Genomic DNA, 16251 nt, shown 5'->3' with positions numbered 1-16251 from the left:
AAGTAATCTAAAAAATATGCCCCCCTCACGTATTAGGAGGGTAGGTATGAGTCACCAATACCAAGGACGGGTGTTTTTGATGAATCTATCATTGTGAAACTGGAGTTTGAAGCTACGTTGGGTTTGTATATAGGGTGTCCGATAAAATTAATATCAAATATCGAAATACTCAATCAAGCAACATAAAAACTGTCCGGGGTGCTCACAAAGCCTGAGTAGACGTTAAAACGACCACAATCATGTTTGAAAGTGAAATATCCCTTTAACTATGGATGTTCTTTTGTTGCAACACAGATGAATCATAACCCCTTTGATTGTTGTCAGTTTGCTACTTCCATGTCCCTGCATGGGCTTACACCAGTGGTTCTCAAAGTGAGGTCCAGGGACCCTCAGGGTTCCTTGAGGGGGTTCTAAATGGACCCTTACGGGTTTGTAACTCTAAGAGTGTACACATGGAACCAAATGGACCCTTACGGGTCTGTAACTCTAAGAGTGTACACATGGAACCAAAAGGACCCTTACGGTTCTGTAACTCTAAGAGTGTACAAATGGAACCAAATGGACCCTTACGGTTCTGTAACTCTAAGAGTGTACACATGGAACCAAAAGGACCCTTACAGGTCTGTAACTCTAAGAGTGTACAAATGGAACTAAAAGGACCCTAACGGGTCTGTAACTCTAAGAGTGTACAAATGGAACCAAATGGACCCTTACGGTTCTGTAACTCTAAGAGTTTACAAATGGAACCAATGGCCCTTACAGGTCTGTAACTCTGAGAGTGTACAAACAGAAGCAAATGGACCCTTACAGGTCTATAACTGAGAGTGTACAAATGGAACCAAATGGACCCTTACAGGTCTGTAACTCTGTGAGTGTACAAATGGAACCAAATGGACCCTTGCAGGTCTGTAACTTTGAGAGTGTACAAATGGAACCAAATGGACCCTTACGGGTCTGTAACTCTGAGAGTTATGGAGGTGAAATTGAAAAGTTTGACAACCATTGGTTTACTTTACACCAACTTGACTGATATTAGTTGGGTTTATACGAGCAAACCCACCCCTCGGATCTAGCTTGTTGCGGTGTTGTGTTGTGTTGTGTTGTGTTGTGTTGTGTTGTGTTGTGTTGTGTTGTGTTGTGTTTTGTTGTGTTGTTGGAAAACGGCCGTTTTCCGGCAACACTGTGTCAGCATCCGATGCTGACACAGTGCAGCTCTGAGCCTCCCATTGGCTGATAAATAGTGTTGCTGGGTTCATGTGGCCACACACACACGCACACGCACACGCGCGCGCGCGCGCACACACACGCACACGCACACGCACACACACACACACACACACACACACACACACACACAGGAAAATTCTCTCTACTGATTTAGAAGGCATTTGTAGAAGGTCTTAATGGCTAAATTGGCCAGTTGAACGATGCAGTGAAATGTGTGGTGTCTTATAATGTGCTCATACAGAGGTGTGAAAACCGAGTGCTGCTCATCTCCACGGTGACGACAATGTCAGTAAGTTAATTCCTCTTTAGCGTTGAATCATGTGCTGTGGTGAAACACTAGAGCAGTTTCACTCAGTCAGCAAGAAGCTCGCAGCTCCTGACGCGCAGTCTTGGCCGCTCCGTTGCACTGGTGAGTTCACACACACTTTATTTTAAATACACAAGACAAAGCTTTGATTTTTTTATGAATACAATGCAATTTTGTCCAATCAATGGTGGGAAAAGTACTCAAATGTTTTACTCAAGTAAAAGTATCAATACTGCAATGTAGAAGCACTCTGTTACAAGTAAAAGTCTGGAATTCAAATTGTACTTGAGTAAAAGTACAAAAGTATTGGTATCAACATATACTTAAAGTACCAAAAGTAAAAGTACTAAAATGTTTGAAAATAGCAGATCTACATGCTCACTGAGCTTGTAGATTGGCTATTTAGGGCTAAAGTGGTTAATATATGTTTTATATCTGCAAAGTAACCAGTAACTAAAGTTTTCAAATAATTGTAGTGGAGTAAAAGTACAATATGTGCCTCTGAGATCTAGTGGAGTACAAAGTACTGAACATTGGAAATACTCCAGTAAAGTAAAAGTACCTCAACATTGTACCATTGAGTAAATGTACTTAGTTACTTTACACCACTGATGTTAATACAATATAACGTGGTTGTATTTTGTCTCCCTGCTTTTCTATTGAGACGTTTATTTTTATATATTTTTTCTCCTCTCCCCTGGCCCCCACACACATGTAAAGTGTCTTTGAGTACTTAGAAAAGTGCTATTTAAATCCCAGATATTAATATTATTTAGATCATGTCAAAGGTCATGTCTCGCCTAGACACATGATCTGACACAAATTTTAGATGGTCAAGATTAAATATATCCCCTGAGCAAGTGGTTCTCAAACTTTTTCATGTCAAGGACCCCCAAATGAACACTTATTAGCCCGCGGGACCCCCATTTCAAAAGATATGCCAGGGACCCCCATAAGAGAAGTTTTTTTTACGTCTCTAGCAGTGATTCTCAACCATTTTAATTTCAAGGACCCCCAGTTTGACATGCATTAGGGCTACGGACCCCCATTTAATGGCATTTCTATCACTTGGACAGCAATTTATATTGTAAAATCTATGTCAATTTAACTCTGAGAGTGTACAAATGGAACCAAATGGACCCGTTAGGGTCCATTTGGTTCCATTTGTTCACTCTCAGAGTTACAGACCCATAAGGGTCCATTTGGTGCCTAATCTATCATTTACAGTAGCTGGGGAGCCCCTGGAACTCCCTCAAGGACCCCTGGGGGTCCCCGGACCCCTCTTTGAGAACCAATGCCCTGAGCAAGCAGGCAGGCTCTATTAGCTCAACGGTAAAACATTCAGCCCTTACGCAGGAAACCGGTTTCAAATCCAGGGTAGAAGAGGAAAGTTACAAGTACAATCTTGGAGTATTTGCTGTTGTTTTTGTTATTTTTTGCAAGCTGATGACTTTAACTTAACGTTACATTTCAAATAGTAATATTGTACGTTTGACACTACTTCCCTAGGAAGGGACTCTTGGACCCTTTAAAACTTATTTTAAATAATAGTGAAAATATCTGATCTACAAGCTCACAACACAGTGTGAATCGTTGTGAATTTCTTGTAGATGTTTTCAATATTTCTGAAAAGTTCTGACAATGTCTGTCAATTTCTGAAAATGTACTTTGTAATTTGAAAATTATATTGTCCACACTGGACATAAAAGTGTGCAAAAGTAGTGAAAATAGCTGATCTACAAGCTCACAGTGCCTTGCGCTGTGAGCTTGTAGATGTTCACTGCTTTTGAAAGATTTTGAAAACTTTTAAAAACCTTTGAATGCTTATAATGTCACCAGTGTGAAAGGGGTCAAGTGTGTGTGTGTGTGTGTGTGTGTGTGTGTGTGTGTGTGTGTGTGTGTGTGTGTGTGTGTGTGTGTGTGTGTGTGTGTGTGTGTGTGTGTGTGTGTGAGTGAGTGAGTGAGTGAGTGAGTGAGTGAGTGAGTGAGTGAGTGAGTGAGTGAGTGAGTGAGTGAGTGAGTGAGTGAGTGAGTGAGTGAGTGAGTGAGTGAGTGAGTGAGTGAGTGAGTGAGTGAGTGTGTGTGTGTGTGTGTGTGTGTGTGTGTGTGTGTGTGTGTGTGTGTGTGTGTGTGTGTCAATGACAAGTATTAACAAGAGTGTGTGACTAAATAATAACTATATAATTCTGAATAATCTTGACAATGACATTCCCAATATTTGGACCCCATGCAGGTTGACAAGCACTGGGACACATATATGTAATGCTATTTAAATCTTCATAACACAAGAAAGTTCCCCGCTTACAACTGTATTTGTTTGTATGTTTTTTATGTGGACTAGCTGGTTGCTATGGCAGCAGCTAATGGGGATCCTTAATAAAAATCATTTTTTTAAAGCGTTACCCTAACCCCTTTGCTAAACGGTGAACATAACCCGGGGAACATAGGGTAAAATATATATATAAAATAACATTATAATGAAACAGTGTGCCTTAAGCTGCAACTAGCAGCTTAACGTTAATATGTATACGACAGAAAGACCAACTGACTGAGCGACAGTGCTTCCTTCGTTGTCATAGCAAGATACAAGCAACACATGTTTCAATGCACTAAATGAGTGAGCGATAACAGGAAGGAAGACTATATTATGTCATGATGAAACAGTTATAGCCAGCTGCAGCCTTCTATCCAAAGAATACACTCCCCGCAGACCCCTGTGGGCACGCATCACTCTTTCACTTTGATAGGCATGCGTCACAATTTAGCATTGAGTGGGAGGGCATCAGTCTTTTGCTCTGAGCACAAACCCCCCCACCCCCAACAAAAACTCATCGGATGTACACACATATGTAGGCGGTTTATTTCTGTTTCTATACAGCGACTTATCACCGAAAGGTTGTCACCGAACCTTTCTTGTCAACGAAAGGTGACAAGTTCACATGCCTGTAATACAATAGAATAGTCCCTAGTCCTTGGGGTGTTTTTTTTGTTTGTTTTTTTGTAACTGTATATTAGCAGATACGTGAAATGTGTCTTCCTGTAACAACTAGGAGCAGTGAGCAGCCATTCTATGGCGCGCAGGGAGCAATAGGCTCTATGCACAGCAGCCATATTATCACTTCCTTCACAGGTGTTACCAATGATACTAATGAAGGCTCTGTTCCATTTAGTCTAGCACAGTGGTTTCCACGACCCCCATAACTCTGAGAGTGTACAAATGTAACCAAATGGACCCTTACGGGTCCATTTGGTTCCATTTGTACACTCTCAGAGTTACACACCTGTAAGGGGCCATTTGGAAGCCCATGAAGGTCCCTGGACCCCAACTGTAGACCCACTGGTGTAGCAGAGTGTTTCCAGTGAGCCAACATGCACAATATCAGCACCCTGACTCTGTTTGCCCAACAGAGCCTTCATTAGTATCATTGGTAACACCTGTCTTCATAATATGGCTGCTGTGAATAGAGCCTATTAGGGGTAAGAGTCTTGCTTAGGGACTCACATCGCTGTCCTGTCCTGGCCTGAAACCGTACCTGGGACGAATAGAGCTACAGGCTTAACCAGACGGGCTCATTAACCGCTCAGCTATGGCCACCCTTAACCCGTCTGTGTCATTTTAAGATTTCTATGGCTATTAAAAAAATGGCAGATATACAAGCTCATAGCGCGGCGCCGAGTGCCGCACCATGAGCTTTTAGATCATGAAATCATGACAATGTGTGCAAATCTTTACAAATGTCTTCTAAATCCTTTTTTTTTTTAAACGTATGTTGCTATATCAGTGGTTCTCAATCTTATTCATGTTAAGGCAAAAACAAATTTTGTTTTTGTCCGCCGATCCCCATCAACATATGTCGTTCCAGGGACCCCCCCAGAAGCAAAGATTCGTTTTTATTCAAAAATGTGCTCAAATCTTCGAGATTTTTCAAAAACAGCAGATCTGCAAGCTCGTATCGCGGCACTCGGTGCCGCGCTATGAGCTTGTAGATCTGCTATTTTTGAAAAGCCCAAAGTATAAAATAGTTATAGTTATAGCTCAAATCTAAAATGACGCAAGATGTGTTTCCGGTCTTAATGGGTTAAAATATCTTGTTGCTAAACCTTGTACTTCCCCAAAAAGTAATGAAGTAGTGAAAATAGCTGATATACGAGCTTATAGACCAGTATAGGTTACATCTTTGGTGGTTTTAACCACTTAAATCCAATATACACTGTTGTACGTCAAATAGCAGAAATACCTGATTTCTGTGACACATTGCAACATGTTATGAGCTTGTAGAATGCCATTTGCACAGAATGTTCATCTATTTTCGCCCAATGTTTGTCTGCATTTCCACCGAATATTTGAGTTGTCTAGCCCAGTGGTTTTCAGACCTTTGCAGATCTATATGTACAAGCTCACAATGCGTCGCATCTCGACGCATTGTGAGCTTGTAGATCTGCAATTTCCAAATGGCCGAAGTATATAGGCCTACTGTGTATAGGGCTGAAGTGGTTAATGTATGTTTTGTAATACTATTCAAAACCTAAGTAAGTAGTTACTTAGGTTTTGAATAGTGTTGAATAGTATTACTTAGGTAACTAGTTACCTAAGTAACTAGTAACTTTTCAAATAATTGTAGTGGAGTAAAAGTACAATATTTGCCTCTGAGATGTTATGGAGTAGAAGTGAAAGTACTGAAAATTGGAAATACTCCAGTAAAGTAAAAAAAAAAACTCAAAATTGTACTGAAGTAAAATACTTGAGTAAATGTAATTAGTTACTTTACACCACTGGTGTGAGGCTGCATGGTGAGACGCTCCCGAGCGAGTGTCTGCTGAACAAGCGGTGCCATGGAGCGCTGCCTCCGTTTCACGGCTACAATCACAGTGACAGGAGTGGTGTGACTTTTGTTGTGTCTCTGTCCTTTTCTCCTACAGGTTAAAGCCAACGTCTAACCATGGACGAATATGACATGTATGACCTGTTCAAAAACATGTCCGACTACCTCTACCACACCACAGACGACCCATCCACAGTGGAGGACAAACCCGTCCGCCACTGTCCCAAGGTCAGTGGTGTGAAGAAGTACTCACATTTCTTTTAATTGAGTAAAAGTATCAATACCACCATGCGTAAGAAGCGGTCTGCTAACTCCTCATGCATCGAAGGAAGCATGAGCTCAGTTCGGGGCTCTCCCCAGGCTGGCAGAGGGAAAGCAGCGCCCAGGATTACAAGCTTATAGGCATTGGCATCAAAATGACACTTATACAGAATGTCCCATTTCGCAGGTTTCCAAATGTATAAAATCCTTTGAAAATAGCAGAGCTACAAGCCCACAAAGCGTCGTTTTGCGACGCTTTGTGAACTTAGATCGGCTATTTTCAAGTATACAGTATAGAGCTGAAGTGGTTTGTGTATGTATTACAATTATAATCTAAATCTTCAAAATAACTAGTAATTACAATATTTGCCGCTGAGATGTAGTGGAGTTGAAGTAAAAGTATTGAAAATTACACATATCCCAGTAAAGTAAATAATACGAATAAAAAAAAAGACATACATACAAAATGGTACTTGAGTAAATGTAGCCTACTTAATTACTTTCCGCCACTGTCCCCAAGGACCACGTCAACGAGTTCGGAGCCAGATTCATCCCCATCTTCTACTATGTCACCTTCCTGCTCAGTTACCTGGGCAACGGGCTGGTCCTCTTCATCATATACAAGTTTGAGAAGCTCAGCAAGATGACCAACATCTTCCTGCTCAACCTGGTCCTCTCCAACCTCCTGTTTGCCTCCAGCCTTCCTTTCTGGGCCACCTACCATTCATCTGAGTGGATCTTTGGCAGAGGTGGGTACCAGCGTCCATTTTGACTGCTCAAGTTTTAGTCAGTGGTGGGAAAATGTACTCAAATATTTGACTTAAGTAAAAGTATCAATACTGCAATGCAGAAATACTGTTACAAGTAAAAGTCCGGTCATCAAAATTGACTTGAGTGAAAGTACAAAGGTATTGGCATCGAAATATGCTTAAAGTATCAAAAGTGGAAAGTACCCATTCTGCAGATTGTCCCATTTCACAAGTTTTCAAATAAAAAATAATTAGAAAATTGCAGATCTACAAGCTCACAATGTGTCGCATCGCGGCACATTGTGAGCTTGTAGATCTTTTTGTAATAATAATCAAAATTTACAAAGTAACTAGTAACTAAAGGTTTCAAATAATTGTAGCGGAGTAAAACATGTAATCTGCCTCTGAGATGTAGTGGAGTAGAAGCAAAAGTATTGAAAACTGGAAACGCTCCAGTAAAGTAAGGAAAATCCTCAAAAGTGTACTTAAGTACAGTACTTGAGTAAATGTACTTAGTTACTTTACACCAGTGGTTCTCAGGTTAGCAGATATACAAGTTCATAGGGCTATGAGCTTGTAGATCTGCAATTTTTTAAATATCTTTGAATATATATATATATTTTTTAAAAGCGAAGATTTTTAACTCAAATCTTCGCTCATGGGAGTCCCTGGCACACAGATGGGGGTCCGCGGCCAAATGTATATCAATTTAGGGGTCCTTGGCATGAAAAAAAGTTGAAAACCACTTGCCTGGGACCAGACGAATCTGCGAGTAAAAAAAAAAATTGCAGTGATATAGTCTGTCTACGCCAGGCTAGAAAACCACTGCTTTGCACATGGGTAAATGTAACTAATCCTCTGGTCTTTTACAGTGCTATGTAAGCTGGTGAGCAGCGTGTACTTCATCGGCTTCTACAGCTCCGTGCTCTTCCTCTCTCTCATGACACTGGACCAGTACCTGGCTGTGGTTCACGCTGTGCAGGCTGCCAAGAACAGGACCAAGACCTACGCTGTCTGTGCATCGCTGGCCGTATGGGGCATTAGCATTTTAGCCAGGTACCTTACCTGTTACTTTACTGTATTTGGTGGGTTAGGTGCAGACAGACGCGTTGCAAGGTCTCTACTAGGTTGGGGGCTTCGCTCGCGCGCGGATTTTGGCAGATTTGGGTACTTTTCCCCCCGTTTTTTGTTACTTTATTTCGGTTTTAGGGTTAGGGGTAGGGTTAGGTAGGTATATAATTCAAACAAATAAAAAATAAAACACTTTTTGCTTTGGATAACACATTGGTAGCTATAGCCACCGAAGCCCCCGCGTAACGACGCCCCTGGGTGCAGATGCAGAATTCTAGAAAAGAAAATAAGTGCATTCTTATTATTGATTCATTAGGCCTACGTATGCACATTGGTGCAAACAATATAAATGTAGTATTTTGGTTGATTTCAATTTTTTTGTCCAACCTTTTGAAAGTTTCTCCAGAAAACAAAGACTTAATAATACTTAAAAGTATGTTTTCAGCTTCACAATAAAACACACGTATTATCTTTGAAAGCGTCAAACATAAATATTGAAAAACTAATATTGTGAAAATAGCCGATTGCGAGGCGTTGTGAGCTTGTAGATCAGCTATTTTCACAATGTTTGCCTCTTTCTTATATTATAAGACAATGTGGCCAATGTATGACCAGTTTTCATGATATAATTTGTTGATTACTTTTGATGAAGTAATTGTCTTTTTTCATTTAGTTTCCTTTCCTATTTTTTTAGGTATTAGAAAGGTATTAGAAAGGTATTAGAAAGGTCTTAAAAGTCCTTAAATTGTCACTTTACTGTCATCTGGGCCCCCCCCCCCACACACACACACACACACACACACACACACACACACACACACACACACACACACACACACACACACACACACACACACACACACACACACACACACACACACACACACACACACAGGTGGAGAGCCACTGTTCCAGTATGTCTATTCTTCTTCCACTGTCCTTAACCCATTAAGACCTGGAACTGTGTCATTTTTAGATTTGGGCTAAAAAGCATTATTTTACACTTTGGGCTATTCAAAAGTAGCAGATATACAAGCACCGAGTGCCGCGCTATGAGCTTGTAGATCTGCTATTTTTGAAAAATCGTGAAAATGTGTGCAAATCTTCTGAATATATATTTTTTTAAAGCAAACATTTTTAACTAAAATCTTTGCTTCTGGGGGGTCCCTGGAACAACATATTTTGATGGGGCTAAAAACATATCATTGTGGGGGTCCTTGACATGAAAAAGATTGAGCACCACTGATATAGAAACATACGTTTTTCAGAAAACTGTTGAGATTTAGGAGACATGTAGAATCGGCTTCAGGTCTCAAGTTAAAACTGCATTGTGACTGTGATTGTAGTCTGAAAGAGCTGGTGCTGCAGGACGTACGTAAGGACGGTGCGGAGGGCCTGTTGTGTGAGGAGACGGGGTACTCTGAGGAGGTCATGGACCGCTGGAGACAGGTCAGATACTACTTAAGAATTGGCATTAACATTTGTTTATACAGCAGGGGTTCTCAAACAGAACAGAAGTGTTTTTTTTTTTTTAAATGCAAGATTATTCAAAATGTGCAAAAAACTTTTTTAGATTTTTCCGAATATGTTAAAAAAGCATGTCATGTAAAAATGGATAAAATGGTTAAAATGATTGTGACGCTGTATTAACACATTTAGCTGGGGACCCCCTGGAAAAAAACCCTGTGGGGTCTCCAGAGAACCACTGGCTTTCAGTACCAACGTAAAAGTCAAACTTTTTCAAAAATAGCACAATATCTGCAAGCTCACAATGTGTTCCAATATGATGCATGGTGAGTTTGTAGATCTGATATTTCTTTAATAGCTGAAGTATAAAGGGCTAAAGTGAAAATGCATGGGGGGGGTTGGGGTCTTTGTGTGAAAGGAACTTTTTTTTGGTAATTATTATTATTATTATTATTTACATTAACCACCTAAACCCTACTAGCATCCCTATTCTGTGGGGAACATTGCAGATCTACAAGCTCACAGTGTTGTGCGCTTGTAGATCAGCTATTTTTAGGTAGTATAAATATATGCATATATATATATATATATATATATATATATATATATATATATATATATATATATATAATATGGATAATATTTGACAATTTGGCCAATGTGGCTAATTGAACAATCTTGAATGTTTGAGAACTAGGCTACTTATAGGCTCTATGCACAGCAGCCACAGAAAAATTGGGCCTCTTCTGACTTCCTTCAGGTGTTACCAATGATACTAATGAAGGCTCTGTTCCATTCTGGTCAAACAGAGTCAGGGTGCTGATATTGTGCATGTTGGCTCACTAGAAATACTAGTGGGTCTCAAAGTGTGGTCCAGGGACCCTCATGGTTCCTTGAGAGGGTGTAACTCTGGGAGTTATGGGGGTCCTTGAAATTAAAAAGTTTGAGAACCACTGTGCTACACTAAATGGAACAGAAAATTCATTAGTGTCATTGGTAACACCTGTGAAGGAAGCAAGGTAGGGGCCCAATATGGCTGCTGTGCATAGAGCCTATTTAGAAGGCATTTGTAGGTCTTAAGCAAATCCTATGCATGGGGACCCACCCAAAATCATTTGGGGGACCCCCATAGTGTGTTAACCTCCTGTACTAAATAGTAACAGTTCCTCTCCATCCCCTGCAGGCGACTTATTACCAACAGTTCCTGGTGTTCTTCCTGCTTCCTCTCTGCATGCTGATGTTCTGCTACATCAGCATCACTGTCCGCATCATGTCCACAAGGATGAAGGAGAAGTGTCGCTCCATCAAGGTTGTTACAGTTATTTCTTTATATTGTTTTGACAAAAAAAAATATATATCCAATTTCAGTTAGTTTTAATTGTTTTTTAAAAGGGGCTTGGCTAGTTCAGTAAAGTTTTGGTTTAGTTACAGTTAGCTAGGTTTTTTTGTAGGCGTACAGCTTTTATTTTAATTTTATTTTTGTTCACTGAAATATTTGTTTTCAATTCTAATCGTGGTTAACTTTTGACGTAACCATAACAACCCTGTGCTCCATCCAGCTCATCTTCATCATCGTCTTCACCTACTTTGCCTGCTGGACGCCCTACAACACGGTCATCCTCCTGCAGGCCATTAGAATCTCTACGGTTAACAACAACACTGTGTCGTGCAGAGAGTCAGACACACTGGGCTACTATCTGTACGTGACGCGCAACGTGGCCTACCTCTACTGCTGTATCAGCCCAGTGTTCTACACCTTCATGGGTAAGAACGCCACCAAGTACATTTACTTGTGTACTGCACTTTTACTTTACTCACGTGTACATTTTTTCAATGCTTTATACTTAACTCATTCACTGCCAGATTTATTTCTGGCTGTGTTGGCCCACTGCCAACATTTTTTGTATTTTTTTAAACTTTCAACAGGGCACAAAAAAATGATATTAATTATGATCGCGAGTCCAATCGTTTGTAAACACACAGGATATCTGTGCACGTCGCCCAGACAGCAAACATTCCGATCGGCTCGGAGCCCTTCTCATGCAGCCCGTGTAAACACGACATTTCTTTTCAAAATTGGACGGTTCACTTACTTTTTCGGCTCGCCACAGAAAATGTACATCCCTTATGATCGCGTGTCCAACTGTTTGTTTGTAGACATACACAAGCTCATAGCGCGGCACAGGGTGCCGCGCTATGAGCTTGTAGATCTGCTATTTTTGAAAATGTCTGAAAATGTGTGCAAATCTTTGAATATATATATGTTTTAAAAGCGAAACATTTGTACTCAAATTTTTGCTTCTGGGGATTCTACAAATGTCTTCTAAATTCTATCATTTTTTAATTTTTTTGTATTTATGTTGCAATAATATCAGTGGTTCTCAAACCTTTTCATGTCAAGGACCCCCACCATGACAATGTATTTGGCCACAGACCCGCATCTCAAAATATGTTGTTCCAGGAACCCGCAGAAGCAAAGATTTCAGTTACAAATATTCACGATTTTAAAATAGCAGATCTACAATCTCATAGCGTAGCAATCGGAGCCACGCTATGAGCTTGTACATCGGATATTTTCTAAAGATGAACTATAGAAAGAATACATTTGAAATGGGATATTCTGTATAATGAGCCAATACTTTTTCTTTACTTTCACTCAAGTCAAATTATAAATACCGGACAATTACATTACAGTGTGCAGTGCTACTATTACTTAAGTATCTTCTCCCCCCACTGTTTGTAGGTAAGAAGTTCCAGAGCCACTTCAGGAGGCTGCTGGCCAAGAAGATCCCCTGTCTGAGACGACACATGAGCCTCAGCAGCCAGAGCAGCAGGTCCACCTCGCAGAAGACCCCCCATACCACCTGTGACCTTTGAAGACCGCCCATATATACCACCTTGTGACCTGTGAAGAGTCATTTATACTTTCTATATCAGTGGTTCTCAAACTTTTTCATGTCAAGGACCCCCAAAATTATGTATTTGGCCACGGACCCCCATCCCAAAATATTTTGTTCCAGGGACCCCCAGAAGCAAAGATTTGAGTTACAAATGTTCGCTTTAAATATATATATATATATATATTCAAAGATCTGCACAAGTTTTTCAAAAATAGCAGATCTACTATTTTTGCCAAATTATAAAATATGGTTAAAGCGGTTAAAAGGATTGTGACACTATATTAACTACTTTTGCTGGGGACCCCCTGGTATCCCTCCAAGGACCGCTGGGGGTCCCCGTATACCCCACTTTGAGAACCAGTGCTCTAGAGCAGTGGTTCCAATACATTTCAGGCCATGACCCCCCCCCCCCCCCCCCCCCCACACACACAATTATCCTATTTTGTTTGACTCTTTTCCATAGTATAAATATTGTGAAAATGGCCAATTTACAAGCTGTGAGCAAGTAGATCGGCTATTTTCAAGAGAATTTGGACGATGTTTGAGATTTTTTTCTAGTATAGTTTGTCGATAACTTTTGACTCAGTAATGGTCTAATTTTGTATTTCATTTTTGTTCTGACCTAACTTAGCTTATGTCATTTGGCATCTCTATCCAATATTTATTTTGATTATACCTGGATATATTCTGAGCATTTCCATAGGCTACTAAATTGTTTGTTGTTAAAGGGGTGGTGCCATGGTTTTGCACTTTTTCTGTTTTTCATGTGTCTATGAGGTTGATAGAACTTCATTAAGCCCCCTGGTGGTGTTTGTATGGTGTTTTATGTCTTCTCTGACCATTTTGAGTTTCTACCTGGAGGCTGAAACCTTGAGGGTCAAACGTGCCAATAGAAAAACAGCGCGTTAGTGACATAGTAAAAACATCCCCTCCCCCTCATTATCATAACACAACAGGTGTGGGCATGAGGACGAGGAGGGACTAGGACAGGTGGGTGGTGCTAATGTGGTGGAGGAGGTGCTAAGGTGAGAACCAGGTATACTTAATGAACTGGAGGCGTGTCCACATAAAAACATAATTTTAACACTTTCTGTACACTTTTTTGAAAAAATCTTCCTACTAATATAACCATAATACCGTGATGATTATGTTTTAGGGGGGGGGGGGGGGGGGATCACTGAAAATCACGGCACCCCGTCTTTAAGTATTTTTTGAGAACGAGAGTAATCTGTCAGCAGGTCGGACAAGATACGCTGAAGTCAAACAAATCTCTCTTTCTCAACAAATACTCATCGCAAAAAGGATCAACTTAGTATGGAAATGCTAAGAATATTTCCAGGATGTCACAAATTGAATTGAAACAAAATATTGGATACTACCGTCAAAAGATATTAAGCTAATGGCGTGGCTGACACACTTGTCGGTCTGGTGTATTAGGCCACGTACCATAATTTGATACTTTTTTATTTGTATTTCTGGGACTCCATTCTACACTACAATGTAACTCTGAAAGCATTAGAATAATACAAGCATAGGATAAGACAACCATTTTATAATAAAACCTAAAACAAAGAATGAGTCAATCATTTACAATGAATAATAAAAGTAAGATACATTCTGACCTTTTTTTCCCCCTTCCTTTTTTATTTTTTTATTTATTTTGGGGGGGGGGGGTAGCGTTATGCTCATCAAACAAGAATGATTGTGGGATCGCTTTAGCGATCACACTAATGTTATCTTCACTAGTTATTATTATTATTATTATTATTATTATTATTATTATTCCGCCTATATGTTTTTTGACGGCTAACTAGTCCTTCATACCTTTAGCTAGAAACTTCGTGCATTGGTCAAGCTTCAGGTGACATCACAATATCTAACTATATAAATGGCGACCGACTTCCGCACCCTCGGTGGCGACACCCCACAGCTCTGTTATCGAATAAACAACGCACCGCCAGACCACATGTTGCCAACTGACTCGCCACGGCGGCCGCGCTGAATTTACGCCTCGCGTAGGGGACATCTCACTGCTCACTACACCTTTTCCACCGCGCAACATAATTAATTCTACTCACCAAATGTCGGACAAAACGGAAGGGGAGGCAGCTTCGTACCGTTTACCGTGCGCACGACCTCATCACCACAACAGCAGGCAGCCGCTGCGGGGGTTTTTTCCTTTTTTTCCAAACTTTTTTTTTGGTCACCAGTTTCTCCAGGCACCATTTCTGGTGTAACGTGCGGCAGCATGCGCTGGGTTGCCAGGTTTGCACAGCCAGCGCGGTGTAACGTGCGGCAGCATGCGCTGGGTTGCCAGGTTTGCACAGCCAGCGCCAGAAACAAGCAACCACCTTCATGAAAAAAAAAAAAAACCCGAAATGGTCCGCAATGTTCCAGGGGTGTCCCCGCGCGTCCCAACACTCCACAGGGGGTCCGCGGACCCCCTGTGGACCCCCTGAAACATAACAAATATTATTTCTTCCAATTTTTTCCTTTTTCAAAAAACCTTTTCCACAGTTTTACTCCGGCGATTTGGGTCCCCCAATATACACACGGCCACGCTGGGCCCCGTGCGCGGCTGGGGTTGAGGGGGGCGTAGCCCCCCGAAACTCTAGTGTACTATAAATAGATAGTGGGATCTTAGCGATCACACACTGTTTCTTCAGGAACAGTACTTTCTAGTTAATAATGTTGTTGTTTTTTAACTCAATATCTTGCCGTTGTTAAAATAAGTGTTAAATAGCTTTACATTGTGAAAGTGATCATCACCATAGACTGTTTGTTCAGTAACAGGGGTCTCCCAATCTCTCGATCTCTTTAATAAACAGAAAACGGAAAGAAAGAAAGATAAAAGAAAGAAAGAAAGCTTTTTTGAAATGACCAAACCTGGTCACATGGTAGGCAGGTTTATGAACTGTCCACAGCCCTCCTTTGAGACACAGAGTGAGTAGACAGAAATGGTCTTCTTAAATCTTATAATGAACAACGAATGGGTGAAGTGGTCCTTTAATAATGACTTGTGATAGTCCTACAGTTTGGGTAAATCTTCCCATAATTCATGTATTACTTACTGAGCTACAAGCGCCCTCTGCTGGCAAAACTGGAGTCGTTCCTCACTCCCTCCCTTTGGACTCTCTTGGCAACTAATGTTGGTCCCTTAACCCATTATCTGTGTCATGTTTAGATGTCTTTGCCTATTCAAAAATAGCAGATATACAAGCTCATGAGTGCCACTCTATGAGCTTGTAGATCTGCTGTTTATTTAGAAAAATCATGAAAATGTGTGCAAATCTTATATTCTTAACTAAAATCTTTGCTTCTGGGGATTCTACTAATGTCTTCTAATGTCTCACAGTTTTCTGAAAACCGTATGTAGTAACTAAAGTTTTCAAATAATTGCAGTGGTTCTCAAACCTTTTCATGTCAAGGACCCCCAAAATATTGCG

The 16251-nt window shown here is 40.6% G+C and overlaps 1 protein-coding gene across 1 annotated transcript; it reads left to right on the top strand.

Moving 5' to 3' along the window:
• Positions 1-1591: 1591 nt before the first annotated feature.
• LOC311046377 (C-C chemokine receptor type 3-like) lies at positions 1592-13090 on the top strand. Its single transcript, XM_084058637.1, has 8 exons — positions 1592-1636; positions 6455-6585; positions 7139-7367; positions 8240-8423; positions 9785-9887; positions 11089-11214; positions 11465-11669; positions 12649-13090. The coding sequence occupies exons 2-8, from the start codon at positions 6475-6477 to the stop codon at positions 12780-12782; spliced, it is 1092 nt and encodes a 363-aa protein (XP_083914763.1). The 5' UTR covers positions 1592-1636; positions 6455-6474; the 3' UTR covers positions 12783-13090.
• Positions 13091-16251: the final 3161 nt, after the last annotated feature.

The sequence above is a fragment of the Gymnoscopelus microlampas genome (genome assembly GCF_963454915.1).
Source record: "Gymnoscopelus microlampas genome assembly, chromosome: 5".
In the NCBI taxonomy this organism is placed as follows: Eukaryota; Metazoa; Chordata; class Actinopteri; order Myctophiformes; family Myctophidae; genus Gymnoscopelus; species Gymnoscopelus microlampas.
Note: the sequence above shows the minus strand (reverse complement) of the source record. Positions and strands in the feature narration are given on the sequence as shown.

Bases quoted from the DNA above. Each gene is read 5' to 3' on its own strand.
- LOC311046377 (XM_084058637.1), top strand. From the start codon at position 6,475: ATGGACGAATATGACATGTATGACCTGTTCAAAAACATGTCCGACTAC. The intron at 8,424-9,784 runs GTACCTTACCTG...CTGTGATTGTAG, and splicing joins GGCATTAGCATTTTAGCCAG to TCTGAAAGAGCTGGTGCTGC. The intron at 11,670-12,648 runs GTAAGAACGCCA...CACTGTTTGTAG, and splicing joins AGTGTTCTACACCTTCATGG to GTAAGAAGTTCCAGAGCCAC.